The 24865-nt window shown below is 39.9% G+C and overlaps 1 protein-coding gene across 1 annotated transcript in view; it reads right to left on the minus strand.

Annotated features, from left to right (window-relative positions):
• Positions 1-357: 357 nt before the first annotated feature.
• The window catches only part of LOC145989748 (lachesin-like), a 429934-nt gene continuing 405426 nt past the window's right edge, over positions 358-24865 (minus strand). Inside the window, exons 8-9 of the mRNA XM_083125039.1 lie at positions 10403-10573; positions 358-1013 (exon numbers count right to left, since the gene is read on the minus strand). Of these exons, the coding sequence (XP_082981165.1) occupies positions 676-1013; positions 10403-10573 (509 nt within the window). The 3' untranslated portion in view covers positions 358-675. The remainder of the gene's footprint in view (positions 1014-10402; positions 10574-24865) is intronic.

Below are 24865 nucleotides of genomic sequence, written 5' to 3' on the forward strand. Positions count from 1 at the left end.
ACCCCATACTATTTAAAAAAAATCCCTGTAATTTTGAAAAAATTCAAGTACTTTTCTTCATATTAAATAGAAATATTGTAAGATGAATCTAAGTGGATTACACGGTAAGTTAAGTAAAAGTATTTGTAAGTATGTACAGTCACCGGCAATAAAAATGGGACACCTAGATCATGAAATACTCGTTTCCCTGCAAGGCGTTATGTGTTTTGCCTAACTATACGGCCATAAGTTGATTATAATAGCAAACTTTCAATGGCATATTCTACCACCGCCGTGGAGTTAGGCAACACACATAACGGCTTGCAGGGAAACTAGCATTTCATGATCTAGGTGTCCCATTTTTATTGCCGGTGACTGTACAATGTCCCTGCATGAAGCAGCTCCGGGGTCATTCAACCTCTGATCAACGGGTAGCCAAGTCGTGGTGCTGATGACGCCACCTCCACTATGACCGAGAACGAGAAGGTTCGAGTCCCTACCTCCTTCCCATTGTATGTGTATAATTTCGAAATATAATGAGCCCAAAATTAACTTGTGGAGAGCCTTTGCGTTAACTTCATGTGCAACAACGCTTTCAGATCGGGTGATACATGTACATTGCGAAATAAAAGCCCGCCACAGATAAGCCAATCAGATGCAAGAACTACTTTCTCTCCGCTTTCAACGTTGTACAGTTTAAGAACATATCGCCGTGACGAGGAACAGGCAGAGCAGAGAGATCCTATTGGCCACCAAAGGGCAGGCGTCGCTGGATCCTTTGTCGGGGGCCGGGTGGTGGCTCTCCGCCTGCATCTGATGAATGTAAACGTCCCTGGAGAACGGACCCTGAGTGACCAATCCGCGAGCACCGCCGTCCAGGAAGTAGCTGCCGGGCTTATTCTCCGCCACTGTGTTGGAGAGCTCCTCCTCGGCCTCCTGTTCGGCGGACCCGATTTGATCCACGTAGTCCTCGTCGTCGTAGCGAGGGGGCAGGTTCCTCCCCAGGTGGGGTACTTTCGTGGGGCCCTGAATCTCTGAAAGACAGGAAACGGGATAAAAATTAGGAGATATAATTTTGTAATAGTCCACTAGCATTACCAAATATTTCAGAAAGAAAGGGTTAATGCAGGCTTCTTATAAGTCAAGGTATTGGCCACGCATAAATTCCGGTTGTGCTTATGTGGCAGTGGTGCTTCACCCTAGAGAGCTAAATACAAAAAGGTACCCCCCACCCTTTATTACAACATGACAAAAATGTAATGGAGCCATTGGCCAAAGTAATATATGGAGAATACCAAACAAATTCCTATTTTGAATGTAACTATGAACGTTAAATCATGTCAGAACTTCTTTGTTTGTTACTAAGACTACCAGAAACAAATTATGTTAGTAGCCAATTTTAATTGACAATAAAACTCTTCCTATATAGCAAAACAGTAAGGTTGTCAATTGACTACGCCTTAGTATGGGCGTTACTGATTTTCCACTTGAATACAGGTCGCGTTTAAAATGTCCGAATGAAAGCGGCCGAAAAATTAACGCGACTCGTATTAGGCGCGAGAGACACGTAGATATTTCTGGAACTTACGTGCAGGCGACATTATTGTTGAGATTCGAAGTTATGCGCGACCGATCCTTACTTACGGGCGACTTGAATCGAAGAGCATTCTTCAGGCAAATGCGGTTTCTATTTAAGTTTGACCGGCATATAAGCGCGAAGGGACGTAACTACGACACACATTTAGGCCTGATAAACATTCAAGTGAGGCTGACACTGGCACTTAAGCACGGCCGATACTTAAGTGTGACCGTCATGTAAGCACGAAAGACACCGATGAGGTGTGATTGTTACTTTCACGTGACCGACAAATAATCGTTTCCTTCGTTAAGTGTGAACGACATGTAAGTGTGACCAGCACATAAGCGAGAGAGAGAGAGAGAGAGAGAGAGAGAGAGAGAGAGAGAGAGAGAGAGAGAGAGAGAGAGAGAGAGACTTAAACTATCCAGATTTGATTATCTTCCTATCTTTATCTATCTCGTTTTCACTTTCTTCTACCTGTCTCTCTTCTCTCTCGTCTTAACTTTTTTAGCCTTGTAATCAAGGGGTCCCGGGTTCGATACCCGGAGGCACAAGTGGTTCGGATCCCACTTTAAACTGTAGATCCAGACCCGATTAGCCTTACTGTGCATAAAGTGGACTTAAAAAAAATAAACTTTTTTAGTTCTCTTTGATCTATCAGATATAATGTTTGTGTGTAATGGAACACAATGAAAATAAACATGGACGGAGACCACAGATAACCGACAAGGCAGAGATACGTCGACAAAAAAATGCCTTAGAAGTTTATCAACTTATATAAATCTTCCAATTTTCACGTTGTCAAAATAAAACAGATCCACTCTTCTTTATTAACCTGAGACACGTGCCTGATTATTTAAGTATAAAAACAAATTTAGTTCCCGGCTATTATAGTTCGTACGTGTCAGTATTACGGCTTTGCGGATCGATGTTTATGTATGAGATTTGCACCTCAATCTCTAAACTAAATCACCACAATGGACAGAGATCCAATCGTGCACGTAGCGTCCACAAGAGCGTAACAGCAAATTCGTTTGAGCAACAAACAAACATCAACAAGTTCTCCGCGGCGCGCATGCAACAATTCGTAAATTAACAACGAGATGGTTAATTATGCAATCGAAGCTTGTTTACCGGCGAAATTGAAACATTTTCCCCGCCCGCTTGTTTAAGTTCCTATTTGTAAAGTAAATTAAACGAAGTGAATGTAAAGTTTGGGCTGTTCCGAAATCAAACAATTGAGTTTCAGTCCACTTTATACGTACGGAGAAAATCTACGATCCCTGCTAATGCAATTTGAAACATTTTTCTGATTAGTGAACAGATTAATTAACTGTTTATGCTTAGAAAATGTAGCACGTGTCTAGGTTAAAACCTGAAGAAGTACACCCAACGGCGAAAGAAACAGTAGACGAATTATCCACCACCATTTTCATTCGGTCTGTATTACACAATGTGATGACAATGAATTGAAATTATGACGTCAATAAGCAGAGAACAATGCCTGCTTCGAACCAACATAGTTTCATTCCTTAAAAACAAAAACACGATGTAGAATAAAAAAGTAATGAAAATAGTGGTGGACAATATGCCAACCATTATCTTTGCCGTTGACTGTACAAGCATGTTGTAATTTTTAATGTACTATGTTTATTTACTTCAGTTGTCTTTTGTCTAATAATTGAGAACAGCCATAGGGATATTGTGCTTCTTCTGCATTTAGTTCACCGCTCCGCCACTGGATCGCTGTGGTCACTGTCAAGTTAGATGACGTCATTTCTCTGCAGAAACATATTTTCCAGTCATAACTCAGGAAAAGAGAAAAAGAAACAAGATACTGCAGTCTTAGATCCTTCATTACGGATTTCCCAGAAAAGGCAGTTTCAATAACTTGCAATAAGCTATCAGAAATTGATGATCTGATACGATTGTTTATCTTTTCTATGATCCAAGTTCCTTAAACCATAATAAAAACAGAACTTATTTCGTAACTTAGTCTAAACATTCTTTTTTACAGAATCTAGAAAACCCACCGAGTTATCGTTGCAATATAACTGAAGAGCAGCCAGAGCGCTCCAGTAGTGAATGAGGTGAACTAAACACAACACAGACACTCTATAACTGCTCTACATTATCTGCGAGAAGAGAACAATAATTATTACTCTTAAAATGTAGCAAACTGAAATCGTCCTAATTATTTGTGTACACTGGCTAATTTACTTTTACACGTCAATTTTATCAAAGCGAGATGGATTTGTTTTTAGAAACGACAACACATTAGTTTTTCTAAACGATTAACACTATGCAAACCGTTCACATAGTACATTTTCCGAAATTAACCGAAATTGTCACTGTATTATAAAATCCATATTAACTGATGAACCACTATGATTATCGCTGCCTAAGCTTACCTCAGAATGGAATTTAAGGGAATTAATTTAAAGTTATTGCAAGATATTGAAATTATGTACCAACACCAATACATGACGTACTTAACAATCACAATGATCTGTGAAACAAATGACGAGCTGTACTCTTAGCAAGAAAAACGACTGCATAAATAAAATTCTTAAACAAATAGAAAATTTGCGATTCGTTGCAAGAAAATTATGAGTAATATCGAGTAGAAAATTTTGTAGGGAGAACAAAAATTATTATAAAGCAGAAGAAAATTTGGGATAATTACAAAAAATTAACATGGCACGACTATAATATTTAAATGATAGATCATTTTGGATTCGTAGCCAGAAAAATACGACACAATTAACATAACATTATTACACACAACACATTTTAGATTCATTGCAATAAAATTACAACTGTAGAAAACCCTGTGTATATATGAGAATTGTTGTCAAAAATTAAAGTATTAAACCAAGAAAAATTTTACATTTATGGCAATAAAATAAAAAATAAGGTACTTTGAATATATTATATTAGAAGGTAAAATAAGAGTTTTTATTACAGACTTCTTAAGTAGTTTAATGGCCTTGTGTCTAGTGTGACTATCTTTTCCACAGAATACATTTTTGCTAATTTGTATTATTTTTGTTAGTACTATTTATTATTATTTATTTATTTATTCATTATTACTATTTCAGTGTAAAATTATCTATGTGCTATATTTCTCAATAAATCTACCTAAATAAATATAATATATTGTTTATATTATTTCTATATGTAATTGAATATACATATTATAAGAAATATTATTGAATATAATTATATTCAATAATAAAAATGAATTCAAAACAGGAAAATCAAAAATATGAGATTATTAGATAAAATTTCGGAATCACAACAAGAATATCAATATGTTACATAGCCGCCTCAGTGGCCGTGCACGAGGGTTTTAGATTCGAGTTTTAGCCTGCACATTGGTGTTCCTCCGTGAGTAACACTTTATCAATTCAGTAATCACCATTTCAACCTCATCGTATTGGTTAGCAAAGAATGGTAGAAAAGCGACACGAGATAAGGCAAGTACAAACACAATAGGCTCTGCGGGAAACTATTAAACGCCAGAACAGAAAGCATCCAACGCCCGCGTGAGAGACTGAAAGCTGGAGACTGGAGGCGTCGAAGATGAAAGGGCCCGAAAGGAAAACACCTGTTAGTGGATCAGGGCCGGGGAATGGCACCATAAAACCGAATCTGGTTGTTTCCTCCCAACAGACGCGCCGGAATTCGCCCCACGTACCGGAATCAATCACCAGCCAGACCGGAAGTAATGGCCCCTGCTATTAATCTTGGCGAGGAAAGAGCGTTTCGCCTCTCCGGAGAAGTTTTGTCATCCGCCGGGCGCATCTCTCAAAGGAGAACAGCGAGGCGCTAACTGGGGGAGAGAGGGTGAGAGGGAGAAACGGTTTGATATTTAAGGTCGGATAAGTGGAATTTTACAAGACGTCGTCGGTTTTGAAGTGGTAGATAGAGCTTTCCCAAACTTTCCTTTTTTTCAACTTCAAAAGGTGTTATAAAGTCAAACAGCTTTTATAACCTTGGCAAGTTGTAATATTTCTTCGAAAATAAGGACAACATTTAGAATTCTGAAGCCCTTCATTCTCAAGACGTTGTCTGTACTACACAATATCTAGATGTCACCGGAGTTGTCCACACTACCTTAATTCTTCAAAATACAAAATTATATAAAATGACTAAATTCGACAAATTCCATACATCCTGCACGATTTCTCTCATGTTCAAAATTCTTAATACGGGGCGTTCCAAAAATATTAATCCAGTTTAAAATATAATTGCAGTTCCCAGTCCTACAGTGGTGTGCGACACATAAATTTAAAGGAAAACTCAGACCATACCTTATAAGTAAGGCTAGACTTTTTATGACTTAGAAGCCACCAAATGTATGTAAAATATAATTGTACTTATTTTTTTATTTTTTTTTCTTCATAAATATGCCTAATACAAAAAGCATGCCCTAGAAATGTATTAGGTCAGTCAAAAAGTAAATGCAATATTTTTCTTTTCTTCCGTAGGTTGGCTGTACAGCTTTCTGCGCTCGCAAGCCGATAGATAGTATCGTTGTCTTCGCCTGTGGCAGTTTACAGCGTCATCACTTCAGTTCGCTCTGCAGTGTTGCCAAGTAAACATGGCTGTGCCACTGCCCGTGTGCACCACAGAAGAACAACGTTCTGTAATAAGTTTTTTGTGGTCTGAAGGTGTACCAGGAGCTGAAATCCATAGAAGACTTTCAGCACAATACGGTGACAATGTTTTACCGCTGCGAAGTGTTTACCAGTGGATTAAAAAGTTCAAAAGCGGTCGAACAAGTGTGAAGGACGAGGAAAGAGCAGGTCATCCAGCCACATTCACTGCTGATGACAACATTGAGCAAGTCCGTGAGCTGGTTCTGAATAACCGACGAGTGACTGTTGATGAAGTGGCAAACCATATGCACGTTAGTCATGGTTCTGCATATGAAATTATCCATAACAGGCTCAACTTTCATAAAGTCTGTGCGAGATGGGTCCCTAAAGAACTCACTGACGAGAACAAGCCAAATCGTGTGAGAATCTGTCAGCAATTATTGGACAGACATGCTAACGAAGGTGAAGCCTTTTTGAAACGAATCATCACCATCATGACTACATCACTTCGAATCTGAGAGCAAACGCCAGAGCATGGAATGGAAACACCCTGAATCTCCAATGAAAAAAAGTCAAGCGCCAACACTCTGCAGGAAAAGTGATGCTCACACTTTTTTGGGACTCAGAAGGGGTAATTACGGAACATTATGTGGAAAAGGGGACAACAATAAACAGTGAACGATACAGTGTTATGCTTTCGAACAATTTGAAGCCTGCAATTCGAAGCAAACGACGAGGTCGATTGTCGGAAGGCATTCTTTTGTTGCATGACAACGCGCGTCCCCATACCGCCGCCAACACCGCTCGAACTATTCAGAATCTGGGCTTCGACGTGTTAGAGCATCCTGCATACAGTCCCGATCTCGCCCCGTCGGATTACCATTTGTTTGGTACACTTAAAGATGCTTTAAGAGGACGTCGATTCGACACAGATCAACAGGTGAAGGAAGGTGCATACGTGGCTTGCTGCTCAACTGAAAACTTTTTTTTTCAGGGTATCGGAAAGCTTGTGGAACGTTGGACCAAGTGTATTGAAGTGCTGGGGGACTATGTTGGAAAATTATATCATTGTAAGTTTCTGTTGTTGCTGTGAAAAATAAAAAAATGATTGCATTTACTTTTTGACTGACCTAATATATTTCTTTACACAAGAGAAGCAAGTAAAAGAAAATATGAATTATCAATATCACATGCTCATATAATACAGTAATATTAGTTTCCTCACTTACTTAGTTTCCTCTCCAGGAAAGTCACAGAGCGGACAATGGATACTTAGATACAATAAATTCAAATTCAGCGAACGTGGAAGAAGAAAAGGAACCCACTTCGAATATAGCTAAGTGTATGAATTTTTTTGTATTTTCAAAAAGTAAAAATATGCTGAATATGACCTAAAATGTTTAAAATATGCTCAATCATGTGGAATTGACCGAACTCACACACGCAGTATATGTCCCAACGAAGCACGTTAATTTAAATTAGTATTTTCATAATACTAAGTCCTATACATTTTATAGCCTCCCTAGTTGTATAGTATTATCGTCGTCGCCTTGTAATCAAGGGGTCCCGTGTACGATGCCCGGTGGAGGCACATAGGGTTTCTGATTCCACTTTAAACTGTAGTTGCAGTCCCGATTAGCCCTTCTGTATATAAAGTGGTCTTAAAAAGACTTCATCAACCTACGTATTTTAAGAACATATCACCCTTGCCAAAGAAAGTGATTTATGACTTCTCCCCGACGCCAGACCAATACGGGAAGCCTTTTGCTGGCCAATCGCCATTTTCCTTTGCACTGCATGCTGGGAGAACTACAGCCTCACTGGTGGCATCTAGCTTCGCTGTGATATGACATACTATTATGAGTTTTCTAATAAGTTGATATATCACTTACTACTTTGCGGTTGAAATCGTGTTAATAATTTTTAATTACCCTGTATATTTTACTCGCACATTATGCAGAGCTAAGTGTTTCGCAATTCTACCACCATCTATCGAGACAATGCCTCTGTAAATTTATTCTGCGCCGATGATTTGATCTTGGGACCTTTAGATTACTTATACAGAGTAAATTCTAATTACGTTACATTACATCATCACAGTCTACATTCAGTGAACCCAAAACCTTAAAGATCAACAACTGCTTAAGAAACATCAGCAAAATTACGCACAGGGATTGGTTGAAAATGAGCCAAAGTTTCGCGAAAAATATTTCCAGTTCGTGAAACTTCTGCAAATTGATTCAAAATAATGAAGCAACATGGCTGCAATATCATCCGTCTTCCGCCAATGAAGTTGCTCCAAGGAATGTTGACGACATCACTTTTGAAGTTCTTTGGCCCCCATGGCACAGGATGAAAGTTTGAAAGTTAGTCTTTCATAGAAAAGAAAGTACGGAGTTCAATATTTATGAGGGACTGTATGAATAACGTAAACCCATAAAGCTTGCTTACCACAATCTATTTGGTGTCCATACACAAACTTGGGTAGGTATATGTTGTTCCCTATTTTCAAATTTAAGGCAGGATGTCTATTTTTAGTTTTAGTTTCTCCAGATGTTGCTAGTTATATCTGCATAGTAGATTAGAATTGAAGAGGTTGAATTTTGTTGTGTTTTGCCAAACATTTCTACTGATATTCTGTACTTCAGTTTGCAGATTTCTTAATATAGGGGTGTTCCATTTACAACGCAACCCGGAGTTGGGGATAGTACAACTTTTGAACAGGAAGTGGTACACATATAATCCTTATACCAAATTGAAGCCTTGTTCATGCATATATTTTTAAATCGGGGAACAATGAATGGATTTCATTAGTGTCCACGCAGTGTTGCCAGATGTAACGGGAAGCGTAAATTAATTTTTTTACAAAGCATGAAAAATGGCACATAACACACATGTAGGGTCATCCCATCGGTAATTTTCATTTTGGTTAGGTGGATTAGCTCGGCATCTATGGCAGTGATATCCGATTGGCTATCGGTAGAAATGAACATTTGTTTTTTTCACTGCCATAGACGCCGAGTTACTTCACCTAACCAAACTGAAAATTACCGACGGCATGTCCGTACATGTGTGTTATGTGCCATTTTTCATGCTTTGTAACAAATTTCATTTACACTTCCCGTTACATCTGGCAACACTGCGTGGACACTAATGAAATCCAATCATTGTTCCTTGGTTATAAATATATGCATGAACAAGGCTTCAATTTGGTATAAGGATTATATGTGTACCACTTCCGGTTCAAAAGTTGTACTATCCCCAACTCCGGGTGGCGTTGTAAATGGAACACCCAGTAGTTGACGAGTACAATAAAGCTGTATAAGCAATACGATATGAGTACATCGTTAGAAGTTATTATAGAATTTACAATATTCTTCTGTTAAAATTTAACAAACGGGACCGATTTTACATGAGCGCATGAACATTTGCGTCGTCACAATTATGTGCTGTGGCTAGAATGAGAATTAAACATGGCGTCAGTAATAATTTGGAATATAAAACACACACATAAACACCCATACATGTTATACAGTATTCATACTATAAGTATTATAGTACAGCATTTAGACAGAAAAAAACTTGCAAGAATATTTTATCTTTTGTAAAGATAGATAACGATTTTAAATTGAAGTTGCGTGCAACATAATTCAAAACATAATAGTGCTTAATGCTTTAAGAACTTGCTGATTTCTTTATGTTGTGGTGGATGATAGCGGAAATAGAATCTTAGACTTTCATTTCTTTAGTCAACTCTTTACACCATAGCCGAATCTACGTAAAAAATCAGCAGGTGCAATATCCAGCGAATAAGTGGGTTGATCAGTGACTGTAACTTGTGCGTTGTGCGCTAACGCATTACCATGGAGGAGGAGCACGTTTAGGGATTGGGTAACTATAAATGCTATTGTGATTGTATTCGTTAAGTTAGTCACTTTTCTACCTTGCTAGTTAAATCACTTCAATGAAGATTGAAGATATATATATAAGTATAATAGTGGTTTAATATTTTACTTCATAATGTATATTCCTAGGTTGCTTTATAACTAGGATCTCATGAATGATGAAATAGATTAACAAACACAACGAAACAGTACTCAGGATTTGAACCTAATGCTAACAACTGCATCATCGAGGTTGGCATACAGAATTACGAAGTGCTGCGCCCTAGTGGCCAACGGGAACACTACACTGAAGATGAAATATAGGGTTCATAATTGTTACTATATTGTTAACTTACCGTAAAGTCGTATGTTGCTCTCGACCTCTCCCAACGAATTCTTCGCAATGCACCTGTACGAGCCAACGTCGGAGCTATGGAAGCGTCTAATGTTGAGTAACATGTGGACTTCATAAGCAGATCTTTCTGACAGCTGAACGGCGTATTTTTCGCTGGAGATCACCATTTCTCCTGACAACAAATAAGGAAATCTAAGCTACATTCGAATAAATAAAGAAAACAATTGTTATTAACTATTGTAATATTTATTACCTGATGCTGAAAGTCCAATGTAATGTTCTTCATACTTTTTTTTTGTACCTTTCTTGATTTGCGAACAATAGTTCAGGGATTTGCGTTTAGTGACATACACAAAATTACTGCAAAGTGGTCAGCCTTAAAGTATCCCCTTATTCATAATTTATAAACAGGGTGTGCCAAAAGTCGTATCTCGCACGGAAACGCGAGAGAATGGACATAGATGAAATTTATTTACTAAGTGCAATATTGATAAGGATAATCTGTGTCGCATGACACGTTATCACACCAAAAATGCTAAGCAGCTTACATGCAATAGCCATGAGTGCAAGTCTCATACTGTCGTAATGCTTTCCTTTGGGACATTACGTGAAACACATCTGTACGAAGCAGGGCTTTTGGGATATACGCACTATACATATATGATGCAGATGATTGATTGATTGATTTGATATTTTAAGTCCACTTTATGCACAGTAAGGCTAATCGGGACTGGACCTACAGTTTAAAGTTGGATTCGAATCACTATGCGCCTCTACCGGGTATCGAATCCGGGATCCCTTGATTAGAAGGCGACGACGCTACCACTGCGCCATCGGGGAGGTCTTTGCACAAGATGAAAACATCCCCATGTAAATAATAGCACATGCAGCTACAACCATGCGAGAGTGCGGTTTCCAAAAAACAAATCAAGTAGAAGATAGAGAGAGAGAGCTATGGCAGTTTTAAAAAATACACACACCAAGCAAACGAAAATTCGTCCGTCCGTCCAGCAAAACGTCTTGGCGATTAGCCAAAAGTGGCAGAAGAGCGAAGTTAAATAATAAAAACAAGAAACGAAGTCACAGAGAAAAAGTACAACGCAGGGAAAAAGAAAGAAATACTGAACTTCTCAACAAGTTGTTAAGAATTTCGTATCAAAAGGCATAGACTGGGAAAAACTTAGTAAATAATATTTCTCTAATTCGATTTCTGTGAAATTTCTCTCTCCTCGCTGTTGCAACAGCACTACACAGACATACAAACTGATATGACAAACCTTTGAAAACATCAATGACGATTAGCCGAGCACAATCATGTTCGTATGGACTCGACTCTCCACAGTAGTCCATTTCTTCCTCTAATAAAGCCCACAGTTCCCTCTGAACTGTGAGATGCAATAAGACGTCCAAGATCGGAGACTTATCTGGAGACCAGTTCTCTACAGAGAGCCAGCAAAAAGGGAACACTGGTTCCTGTGACACCCCCCAACCCCGGGACTTTTTTACTGTAAAAAAATGATTCATAAATCGTTGTTCTTCGCGTCGTCATATAACGACTCTTAGATTAAAAAGAAAAACACAAGTAGGGTCGGAGGAAGGAAAGACAAAGAGAAGGGAAAAACAGGGGAAAAGAACAGTCGTCGGGTTCTCGAGAAAGATTAATGTTTCGTCTACGTCAAGGCTGGTGTCTTTCTGAGAGCCCCAGCAACTGTTTTCTAGCCGTAAGAATGAAGTATAGCTTAGATATGCCTTACATTTACGACGTTGCGATCTCAGCATTTATTTATTTTTTTCCTTTCCTGAAATATTCCTTTCTTGGATATCAGCACTGTGGGGGCATGAACTGAGCTATTTATACGTGAGAGTAGGCGAGGCAGGGTTGTCACAGAATTCTGAATATGTTTTCGTTGGACATAACGCTCTATCCACAGGATATTTTGCTTGTTAGAAATTGAGCGTTGACTTCACCGTATTGTCGAGGCTAGTGTCTCATATTAGGGGAAGGTTGCCGAAATTGGGCCACTTTTGGTTTTTCTTAATTCATTTATTACCCCCACACCCCCTATACGCCTTCATGGCGTGGTGCTATGCACAGGGGAGCACTTTACCTTTACCTTTTTTTATTAATCACTAATTCAAAATATTATTTTTAAAGAAGTATAAAACATTACATGCACTTTCATCGGATAGTAATAAATTTTAAAATACAGCGTGTCCACAATGAGACTCCAACATTTTGAAAGTCTATAACTTTTTCATTTTAAATTGTACAGCTGTGATTCCGGAAGCAGCAGAAGCAGAAACTCAAAAAAATTATGTGGTAACGTTTTAGTGCGCGCAATAGCCGTAGTGGCGCTGCAGCACTCGATTGTTTGAAAATGGAGATTCCAATCGAGCGTGCACAGGTTGTGTGGTGGTGTGCAGAAACGAAATCACTTATTCAAGTGCAACGAAACTTTCGTCGTGTGTACAATAAGGATCCTCCGACATTCACGACTATAAATAAGTGGTGTGATCAGTTTTTGGCGACCGGCAATGTTTTGAAAGGACTCTGTGGTGGTAAACCCAGAATCCAGGAACAGGTTGTAGAAAATGTGCGGAGGTCATTCGAAAGGAGTCCACAGACGTCAGTAAGACAAGCAGCGAGAGAACTTGGTATGAAACGGTCGACAGTTTACACAGTTCTTCACTGCTTGTCTTACTGACATCTGTGGACTCCTTTCGAATGAACCTGTGTACGCTCGTTTAGAATCTCCATTTTCAAACAATCGAGTGCTGCAGCGTCACTACGGCTATTGCGCACACTAAAACGTTACCACATAAACTTTTTGAGTTTCTGCTTCTGCTGCTTCCGGAATCACAGTTGTACAATTTAAAATGAAAAAGTTATAGACTTTCAAAATGTTGGAGTCTCATTGTGGACACGCTGTATATAAGTAGTAACATTTATAAATTAAGAAAAAAAAATATAAATGGTCCAAATTAGGAAACAGGTTGCTTAATTTGGACTTACAGTTGCCTACGTTGGACCTGAGAAGTAAAACTGTAAATAACAATTATTATTAACATTAGAATGGGAGGCCCCCAGTGAAATCGCATCCAAATGGCACTTTCAATTGCACGTTGTACAAAACTATATACTATATATTGGAAATAGTATGCTTCATATTCCGAAACACCCTATTTATGTCCATTATTGGATATCCAGTTGTGTATTTATTGGATATCCAGAATTGGATGAGTTTTTAATATCCAGATTTGGACAAGATTTGGCAACGCATTGGATATCCAAAATTGGATGAATCTCAGATATCCGAATTGAACGAGTTTTGGATATCCAGTTTTGGACAAGATTGGCCAAGTATTTTATATTCAGAATTGGTTGTTTCACTGGCTATATCATGGACATTCAATTGATATCGAGAATCTGATATCGAAAATTGGATATCAATGGACATCCATAATATCTGTGGATCTGATCTGCATGGTGTAATCCAAAGAGCCCGGCTTCGATACCCGGTGGAGGCATAGTGCTTCGGATCCCACTATAAACTATAGTCTCAGTCTCGGTTAGGCTATCCGAGCCTACAGTGGACTCGAAGAAACCTAACGTGGCACTAGCAGCACTTAAGACTGGTGCACTTCTCACGCAACATGGCGTTAACTAATTTATTAGGCGCTATTGTATCGAGCGTTGAATGACACCTAGGTTTAGTTATAAGCACCCCGGTATCCATGGTTCAAAACATGGTTAAGCCAAAGACGTGACTCAAACCCCGGACCCCCAGCGTCATAGCTCGATAGACTAATCACTTCGCCAAGGGTCCGGTTGAAGCGCCGGAAGTAACTTCTTACAAGCATATTACACCAGCGACCTTCAGTGCATCTGTAAATCAGTTGAAATAACGTAACGTCAGCCTTATGCAAAAAGCACGGCTAACGACAGGATGGAACTAGCTCAACGGCTTTAGCGATCGGAAATTTGAATCCCACTTCAAGAGTTCGATTTGATTTTTTTTTTTATTTGATTTAGTTTATTTTACTTCGCGTTTTGTGCCTCTTGGCTAATTTGCGAAGATGGGGATGAGTGATGAAATGATGAAATTGATGAATGGACATTCACAAACAACCAAGCCCGACCGGGATTCGAACCCGGGACCCTTGGAGTCGCAGCGCGATGTGCTAACCACTCGGCCACAGGGTCGGGCTTAAAGAGTTCGAGAGAAAAGATTTCAGCCCCAGTTGTAGACCGAAAGTTATAGAGTAAACATTATTGTTGTCTCCAAATGATAGATTGAATATCGGTATTACGCTAGGATTTTAAGCGGGGGAGTTGCGCTTCCTTACAGAAGCTTCATTTCAGGACCGTGCCTTATCTACCAGATCAGCTGGACGATCATACAGGAATCTACAGGTAAACGAACATCCTTTCTATTCTTATCATGATCCCGTCCTATCCAGGCAATAGAAGCGTTAAAGAGTGAATGTCGTTCGTGTATTCTTTATTTCACAGGGGTGAGTACCATTACGTATAAAAGGTACCTCTCACATAAGCGAGTTGCTTTAGGTTGGCTCAGCCTAAGTTCGATTCCGAAAAACCCGTAGGGGGTTTTATACGATACAATCACTCATTTCTCATCCGCAGCCTCGTCGCAGCGATTTGCCCAAGATATAGACAGAGAACTAAAATAAGGGTTATAAAATAGAAAAATAGTTACATCCTGCTCTGAAGGTGGGTGACGGGTGACACCATGCTATAAAGGGACGTGTTGAAATATAACAAATTAGGATTAAACGGTATGAAGTAATAAGGGGTATAATCCTGAAATAAATCTTTCAGCACTTTGCCTGTGTAGTTTGCCACTAATCTCTGTTAGTACTTGTAATTTTTGTCCATCAACATGAGAAAAAGTTTACTTCATGCACAGGTAGGATATCCGGGACTGAACCTACAGTTTAAACTGAGATCTGAACTACTACACTCTCGGGAATCTGCGGAGCAAGGGCCCCCATAACGGTATAGAAGTGGAAAAAGAGAATTGGCGGAAGGAACTAGTGCGCACTGCTGCAAAGGCTGGTAGCTGCAGCCTCGTTCTTTCCTCCACGCACTCACTTCCCTTCTCACGCGTTTATTGGTCGAGCCCTCTCGAGTCACAACTTGCACAGAGACTCGTTCTCGTGCGTTCGCTACACTGGGGGATCAACCCAGGTCCTCTTGATTACAAGACAACGGCGACACGTATACGACATAGGGAGTTTATGATCAGTTTAACATATCTTACCTTAGACTAAAGCGATGATTAGCTTTGACGTCGAACAGCCACAACTTCTTGAGCACACCTCGTACATTGTTCGACCCCTTTCACGTCTCACTTCCGAACCAGTCTTCATCATTATTCAGTCAATTTCGTTAACGAGGCTATAGTGACTTTTCATCTACATCTAAAAGTTTTTTTTTCTTACGAAGCTTACCCTTTCATGAATTATTCGCGCCTTTTTGAAAATTCCTTTGTCTGCTCCTTTTTTTCCCTCTTTGTTCTGTGTTTCAGTGTTTCCGTCTCGCCCATTACTTATTCTTACTCTTGACTCTTCGCTCCTCTGGAATTCTCCTCGTCCTCCCTCCCTCGGAAATGAATGCTTACGATGATGGTATCTTTCGACGGGAAGTCACAGCGATGACGTCATAATTTATTTCGTTAATACTTCAGCGAAGGAACCGGAGCTGAAAATTGGCAAATCCCCCCGTGCAGTTTGCCATGGGAAAGAAGATATTTAGGCAAATGTCCGGGTGACAAATTGCCAGCATCTGTAACGGGAGATTTCAAGGGAGTGGTTCCAGAAGAATGTGCCCCGACAGAATGTTCTCGCGTAGGTGGCGTTGGTGTAGAAACTGCAGGCGAAACACTACAAAACCTCACCACTCTCTTTTGTTTCAGGAGAAGCACGACGGGAAAATTCATGAAGTGCTCGAGTAATTATAGAACGTGAGCATGAAAGCTAAGGGAATCTGTTGTGGGCGAAAAATATACTAAAATCTTGTTAATCCGAGCTAATTAGCAGAAAAGGCAGTTGAAAAACAATATAAATTCAACCTTTCCAGAATTTCATTGTTAACAACGGTTTGCTACTTTTTTCTATTCAGAAAGTATTTTCAGTTCACTATATGCTCCTTAAATGTTACTGGAAATAGACAATAAAAATAAAAGTGGGTAAGTAATGATTAAACAAGATGCACTGGAGGACAGATGAGACCAGAAATGTTTTCTGGTGAGCAGTCGTATTTAATACTACATTATACTACTATACAGAAATGTCAATTTCTGCTAAGATAGGATTTAATTCTAGATTTCGTTGCTTGTAGGGAGGATTCTGGCGTTTTCATTGATCAGATGGGCGGAGGACGAGTGCTGCAATTGGCGAGCGAGCGAGCGAGAGAGAGAGAGAGAGAGAGAAGGGAAGAAAGGAGAGAAAGGGGAGTGGAATTTCAGAGAGAGAGAGAAGGAGAAGAAGATGGAACGAAAGCAAAGAGAAAAGGGAAGAACGGGGAGAGAGAGAGAGGAGGAATGGAATTTCAGAGGGGTGGGAGAGAGAGAGAGAGAGAGAGAGAGAGAGAGAGAGAGAGAGAGAGAGAGAGAGAGAGAGAGAGAGAGAGAGAGAGAGAGAGAGAGAGAGATCTTCTTTCTCTCTCCCTCTCTCTGTGTCGAACTCTCGCTCTCTCTTTCTTGTTTTCTTTACAAAGAGAAGGAAAGAAAGCCTTCCTCTCTTCCCTGGGAAGAAGAACGAGTGCGAGAGAGAGAGAGAGAGTGGGAGAGAGACACGGAGATAATGAGAAAGATAAGGAGACAGCATCCAAATATCTGATTCCAATGTAGACCACTGGGAATCGTGATGCTCATGCCGAGGTCTGGAATCTCCATGGAATCGACTACTCTGATCAGACAACGATATCGTCGCTACAGCGTCTACGTCCCGAGAAGAGGTTGGAACCGTGGACCTAAGGAGACTTGGGACACGACCTGGAGTGAAGCCCAGGCAAGTAGCTTGATCCTATTGAAAATGCTTACTCTTTTCTTGAGTAGGTAGTAAAAAAAGTAAGAGTTTTTAGCAATAAAATCTTAAGAAAGGTATTTGGATCTGAAAGAGGGAAACAACAGGGGAATAGAGACGACTGCATAACACTGATTTGTATAGTCTATAGTCATTCCTTCATGTTATTAAAATAATTAAATCAAGGTACTTCGATGGGTAGGCCGTGTAGCATGTATGGGAGAGGATATAAATATTTACAGGAGGCTTGTTGGGAAACTTGGTGGTAAGAGACCTGTAGGAAGATCAAGACCAAGATAAATTTGGTAAACGTGGTCAAAGTGGGTTGATTTTGCAGAGGCAATACACCTTCGGGTTTAGGAGTGTTATGTCTCCCGGACCAACCGTTCTTGCATTACCAGCGCTCGCAGCGCAGCAGTTCCTCCTCTCCGATTTTCTTTACACTTGACGTCCGTTTCGACACTTACATGGCTGGTTTTTCCCTCAACAGCCAAGAACACAATGCTTCGAGATGGATGGGTTAGGGTGCACCTGAAGGAAAACAGGGGGAATATCCAGCTCTCAATGACCATTCACTCCAGCCGACTGTGGTACGGGTACTTTCTGTTTGGATGTCCATGCTGTGTAAAATAGTGCATTCAGCATACGCACTGACGGGTCTTGCTGTTACGGACATAGATAAATCACCTTTTGTAATTCGAATCCACGTTACCTTCCTCCCCCCATAATTCGTGGCCCTAATAACGCACTCTTTGATCCTTCTGTTTGGCCACGATCGATGCACAGGTGCCATCCCCGGTGGCGCTGTTGCCATGTAATTTAAGGGTCCCGGGATCTATTCCCGGTGGAGGCACATTAGGCTTGGTATCTCACTTTAAACTGTAGGTTCAGTCCCCATTTGCCTATCTGAGCAAAAGTAATTCATAAGACGTGTATGAAGGTAAATATCGGCAATCTAATCATTAGACGTCGTATTTTAGGTTTTTAATCTATTTTTTCCTTTACAGGTATGTAAGAAATAATAAGTTATGTCAGTTATAGTGCCTAAAAAACCCTATTTTGCATGTTAGAACCTATTTTAGGTTTATGCCTAAATCAAGCCTTTTTTTAGGTTTTTATATATTTTTAAAGGTTTTATGTCACACAGAGGCATTTGCTTTGTTTGGTAACGAAAAAATTCAATGACGAACGTGTTTGAAACGTACTCTCTCTCGATTTCCCTTCCTCCAAGTCCATGGCGATTTTTCAAAGCTCTAAATATAGCAAAATGTCTGTTGCCACTGTTACCTGTACAATCCAAAGTAGTCTGATCTGTGTGGTCTTGCTCACTTTCGCGTCACTTCGGTGCTTTGTGGCATTCACGCCTTGCAATCTAAAATTTCAGCATTGAAGTTTGCACCACTGACTATGTTTTTGTTGAAAGATTATTTTCAGCATAGAAGATGATCCTCACAGACAAAATTGCGGAGTTTGACTGTGGATAACATGAAAAATGATTGTTGCCTAACTATACGGCGAAGAGTGGATTTTAATAGCAAATTTCCAATGGTAAGTTCTGTCATCGCCGTAGGGGTAGGCAACACACATAACGTTATGCAAGATAGTGCGTATTTCAGGATATAGGTGTCCCATTTTTATTGCCGGTGACTATACCTATAATTAGCATTTTTCAGGAATTTTGAAGTATTTTAAGTTTTTTCTTAACCTACTTCAGGATTTTTCGAGCCTAACTTAAGATTTTTAAGACCTATTTTAGGATAGCACGGTGAGCTGTATACAAATACAAGAGAACAAACTTCAATGTTTGGAATAAAGGAGCGTTATATACTTCCGGCAAGAAGTAGTTCATAAGCGGCTAACGATAACTTCTTGAAATTCTCTTGTCGTAAAGAGAAGATCTGGGGATCCCAGATGCAGGCTTACAGCAAAGTAATGAGTCTTTTTCTCTCGCCAGGGAAGGGAGGAGGGAATAAACCCCGCTGTTTGCAGAGGGATTGAACCTTCAAACCAAGTGGCTTTCATCTTCCTTCGGAAACTACGCGAAACAGAGAGAGAGACAAAGAGAGATGGCGACAGTGAGGGACACACAGAAAGGGAGAAGGAAATTCTGCATAGGCAGAGAAGCAAACTACACGGAGAAAGTGGGAGAAACTGAGAGGGGCACACAGATATAATACAGGGTGTCTCATAAGTAATAGCGCAAACTGACAGAGGTGAAAGTACACGATAATGGAAGCAAAAAAGTCTTAGTAAACATGGGTCTGCAAACGAGCCGTTTTCGAGATAATCGCGAATGTGTCATTACAAGCCGCCACTGACTTCATTGTTTGTAAACGTCGTCCTAGTTGGTAAAATGCTAATAATGTGTGCGAATGTGTGGTTACAAGCAGTCATTGATTGTATTTTGTAAACACCGAGTGCTTTACTCCTTGCGCGGTCCGAGGTTTGCTCTTTCTTTACAAAACAGAACATTTCCGAGAGGTGGCATTGTAATCAAACAGAACATTTCCGAGAGGTGGTACGGCTTGTACCCATACATTCGCACACATTATTAGCATTTTACCAACTAGGACGACATTAACGAACAATGAAGACAGTAGGGGCTTGTAATCACACATTCGCGATTATCTCGAAAACGACTCGTTTGCAGACCCATGTTTACTGAGACATTTTTGCTTCTATTATCGTGTACTTTTACCTGTGTCAGTTTGCGATATTACTTTTGAGACACCCTGTATATGTGCGGAAGTGTAACTATTTCTATCCTCTCCCATACATGCCACACGGCCTGCCCATCGAAGTACATTGATTTAATTATTTTAATAACATCAACGAATGAATATAGACTATACAGTTCAGTGTTATGCAGCCGTCTCTATTCCCCTGTTGTTTCCCTCTTCTAGGTCCAAATACCTTTCTTAAGGTTTTATTGGCAAATACTCTTATTTTGTGTTTCTCTTTTAGTGTAAAGGACCGTGTTGCACATCCATACAGATCTACTGGCATACTATTTTGTTTATTCCAATCCTTAGACTGTTTGATAATAGACGAGAGAATAAGAGTTCATGATTTGGAAGGTGAAGTGCATTACCTGAATAAACCTGCTTTTAATTTCATATATAATTTCGATTAATTTCTTTATATTACTCCCAAGGATCTGAAATTAGGAAATAAATTAAATATATTGTTGTCTATAAATAGGTTTTATTTATTACTTGACACTTGATTTTGGGCCTCCACGCTGACGTAGTGCTAACGTCGTCGCCTTTCAATCTAGGGGTCTCGGATTTGATTCCCGGTGGAAGCTGATTGACTTGGTTTATTTTACTCTGACTTTTCTAGCAGTCACGAAGATGGGGATGAGTGATAATATGAGGTGTCGAGCGCATTGTGCTACATACTCCTCCACGGAGGTCGGCCCCGGTGAAATCTCATGATGGTTCGGATCTCACTTTAAACTGTAGGTCCAGTTCCTATTAGCCTATCTGTGTATAAAGTGAAACAAAAGCAAACTTCAACACTAGGTTTCAGCCTGTCAACATGTTTTTAGTTTTTCTCTGTCTAACTTCCAAACCTATTTACATGATTAGCAACATCATCTGCATATTTTAATAGTTTTGTTACATCATTTAATGCTAATCTTTCTTTAGCTGTTTCCACTTATCAGCCACATATTCTAGGAAGGTCTTTTTGGAGAGCAGTCCGCAAAATTATCCGAACATTTTTTTTGTATAAAGGCAATAAATGTATTACAATTTAGACGAAAACCAACAAGGGTTTAATACATGTAAGGTTTGGACAACTTTGGAATCACCCTGTGCTTGCTTGATTTTTAATAAGCGAGATTAAAACCTGGAATTCCTCCGAGAGTCTTAAGAACGGGGAAGGAACAGTAACAACAGACGAAGTGACAATGCGTTTTCCAGTTGTCACTCGTTACAATCGTTGCCACTGTGGCGCTGTCATCTGCGGGTCTCCTCTCCTTCCGCAAATTGGCGGTCGTTAGCGTCGGCCACCTGGCCTGTTAATTTGTGTTGGGGCTTCTAATAAAGCAGACGTCAAATGCCGGACTGCAAACACGGCACGTGGGGGAAAAGCGGACGAAAGGCAAATATTGGGGAGGGATTTTTCCACGCCGAAAGCCTTGATTTTGCAGGGACAATACAAACAAAAGAAAACCACGGGCATGTGTTTGCGCTATTTTCCCCGTCGCTATAAACCGAGTAGTAAATTATCCTAATTTTCGCATTTTTACTGCGATTCAGTGCGCAGGACAACCGCAAGGCTATTACGCCATTTTTGTCTTTTGGAACAATGCCCCTTCAGGATTGACGCAAAAATTGTGAAGAAGTGTTCATTCCTTTGCGTTCGGTTTGGAAAGTTGGACCTAATTTATTCTCACACATTATATCCGTAACGTAACACAAATCTCACAGAGCTTAAGATCGTCAAGTACTGGTGAGACATTTTGGGACACGCACAATTTCATGTCAGTGTAGTAGGAAACGAAATAGTTTTCAGCTAATAGGAACTAATTCTGAACTCAGCTCTTGGGGCATATCTCATGTATTGCAAATACGAAGTCAGTATCGACCTACGGCTCCATGGGTCTCATCTTCACGATTAGTCAAAAAAGGCAAATCAATCATGGAGTGTCAGTGTTACATGTTCCAAACAATTTCTCTATCCTTTGTCAGTTCCAGCCACCGTGCATTTACTTTGTGGACGTATAGTACCTAGCCACAAATTAATATAAATGAAACAAAATAATCGATGATGCGGAGTATTACACTGCAAGTATATAGTCTTAACATTTTAAGTTAAATCCACGTCATTATGCCACAGAAAACTTTATTAAGAAGATACATCTATTATTTAATCAAGTTTGGATTCAGTTTTCAAATTGCGTCATTGTCTCCTATCAGCGAATTCACACGTATATGGACTAACCGTGATATATAAACCCAACACTACTACAAAATAATCATATTAAACATCATTCTGGCGATCATTAGATGAACGAGTCAACAGGTGTCACAGAGGAAAATGTATAAATTCTGACACAGATGCTTACTGACGACTTTTCAAAATCTTCTTCGGCCTTAAATAGCTTAACAATTAAGTAAAAGACTGTACTACAATCTTATGATCAAGTGTACAAGGAATAAACATTTTAGTATGGCTAGAATTCGTCCTTCGTTTACACTACATCCTGTGAAAGCTGAGTTCTCTTGCTCACTGCTTGCAAACCAACGGGTAATTCCTTCAGTGGCGTAAGGAGTGCGCCACAACTTTTGAATAAAATGTTTAAAAGTTTGAATAATATGTACGATTCCAAAGGGGTACACAATGAGTGTTTCCTGAAGTCGCTGTGGCAATTAGAAGCAGAAACAATAGATGAAATATACAGTGATAGTTTTTCTAATGGAAATTTTCAAAACGCAGCAATTCGAAAACAAGTGTTTCTCTTTATCAAAAAAAGAAAAAAATACGTGCCAGCTCAAGAAACCTGAGGTAACAACTCCTCTAAATTTGCTCGAAATCAGAGAGTTTTGTTGCAAATTTCCCCAATTTTCCCGGTGATTTGACAAGGAATGGCCCTTGTGTGGATACATCCTGGGGACTTTAATCCATTCCCAGGGCTCAAAATCAGCCATTTAACTAACGACCACCATAATTATTATTGCCGTCGTAAGGCGATTGAAGAGAGGAGACTATATCTCATTGGAATTCAATATCTCCTAAATAGGCGTTCGGAGATTCCCGAAGGATATGGAGTAATTACCAAAGTAGCCGCTTCCTCCGGGAGGATTAATTGCAGGGTTAAGAGGGCCGATTGCCTCGGCCTATCCCACAGCCTTATCTTATCTCTGGGCAGCGCCTCACGTCACGTGACAAACGACCGGGAGCTGCCAGTTCCTTCCGAGAACCACACCTATCTGGAGGTGCTCGATGGGGGAGCGGAGGGAGCCTACAAGTACTCTCGTGGCGGTGAAAGCTTTATAGGGCGTCGGGTTCGATTCCCCTGGAAGGCCTGGAGACCTATCGTGAAGCCTTAGTGGCTACGACGAGATGAAATGTGATGTTTTCTTCATTTCGGGTCGGCTATCGAAACCACTCTCATGGTTGGTTCTGTTATCAAAGAGTATTTATTGTGTGTGTGTGTGTGTGTGGGAGGGAGGAGAGAGAGAGAGAGAGAGAGAGAGAGAGAGAGAGAGAGAGAGAGAGAGAGAGAGAGAGAGAGAGAGAGAGAGAGAGAGAGAGCAAGCGTTCTGTTGCCGTCGATGATTAATTATGCGTGTCTTGTTATTACACCGAAGAAAATTTTCCAGGATTTGCTAAGTTGAAGCTAAACTAAACTTCTATGGGCTGATTACAGAACACAATTTACAATTACCTGGATATTTGGATATTTTACGAAAGAAAACACGGCAAGTTACGTTTAGAAGGAGACATTTTGCCGCCATCTTTTACAACTGTTATTTCTGTTACTATAGCAACGTCAGTGTTGCCAAGCACATAAGAGTTATACAATTTAACACAGATAGGAAACAAACGTTCTGGAACACCAACTTGAACATTAGGATTTGAAGTTTGAAATACATAATAATTATAATTGTACATTTGAAAATGAATATAATAAAGAAAACTGAACCTGTGATGTAATACAGAACAGTCACAAGGGAGGGAGGATGACTTCGAATAAAAATTTGAAATTGGAATGTTAATGAACAATTGTGATCTATTGACCGATCGGGAGGAGCTGCGCTTTTTTTTGTCAATTTTTGTCTATTCCGAAGATGTGGGTGATTGGTGAAGTGATGAAATGGATGAAGGGACTATTACACTTTGATGGGAGACAACACGAACCTCATAGATGTATGTACTGGCTATAAGTTCAGGCGCCAGAGCTTCGTTAACCTGCAAAAATGCAGTCCAAAGTGTACTCGTACTACGTGGAAAAGAGCTTGCTTGACGTTTGAGTGCTTTCCGAAAAGGTCAACGTTTGCACCAATAGAGTAAGAAAGGGAAGATATAATTGAATTGTTGTTTTATGCACAGATCGGGACTGGATGTACAGTTTAAAGTTGGATCCGAACCACTGTGCAATATGCCTCCACCGCGTATACAGTGTGTCTATAAAGTCACTTAACATTTCAATGAACTAATGACAAATCTTTTCTTTTTTCCAAGTGATCTGATAAAAGGTACTCTACGTATAGAAGAGAGAATAGCCGTTGTTTGTGCTCGTCTGCGTGGAATGACGTATGAACAGGTGCGGACGGACTTCACTCGGAAATTCAGAAAACCAGGCCCCACCAGGCTGGCTATTAAGAACCTGGTCAACAAATTCAAGTGAATAGGTAGTGTTGAGGATGAAGAACGTCCTGGTAGGCCAGCCATAACACCACAAATT

The sequence above is a fragment of the Lepisma saccharinum genome, chromosome 1 (genome assembly GCF_977018435.1).
Source record: "Lepisma saccharinum chromosome 1, izLepSacc3.1, whole genome shotgun sequence".
Classification (NCBI taxonomy): domain Eukaryota; kingdom Metazoa; phylum Arthropoda; class Insecta; order Zygentoma; family Lepismatidae; genus Lepisma; species Lepisma saccharinum.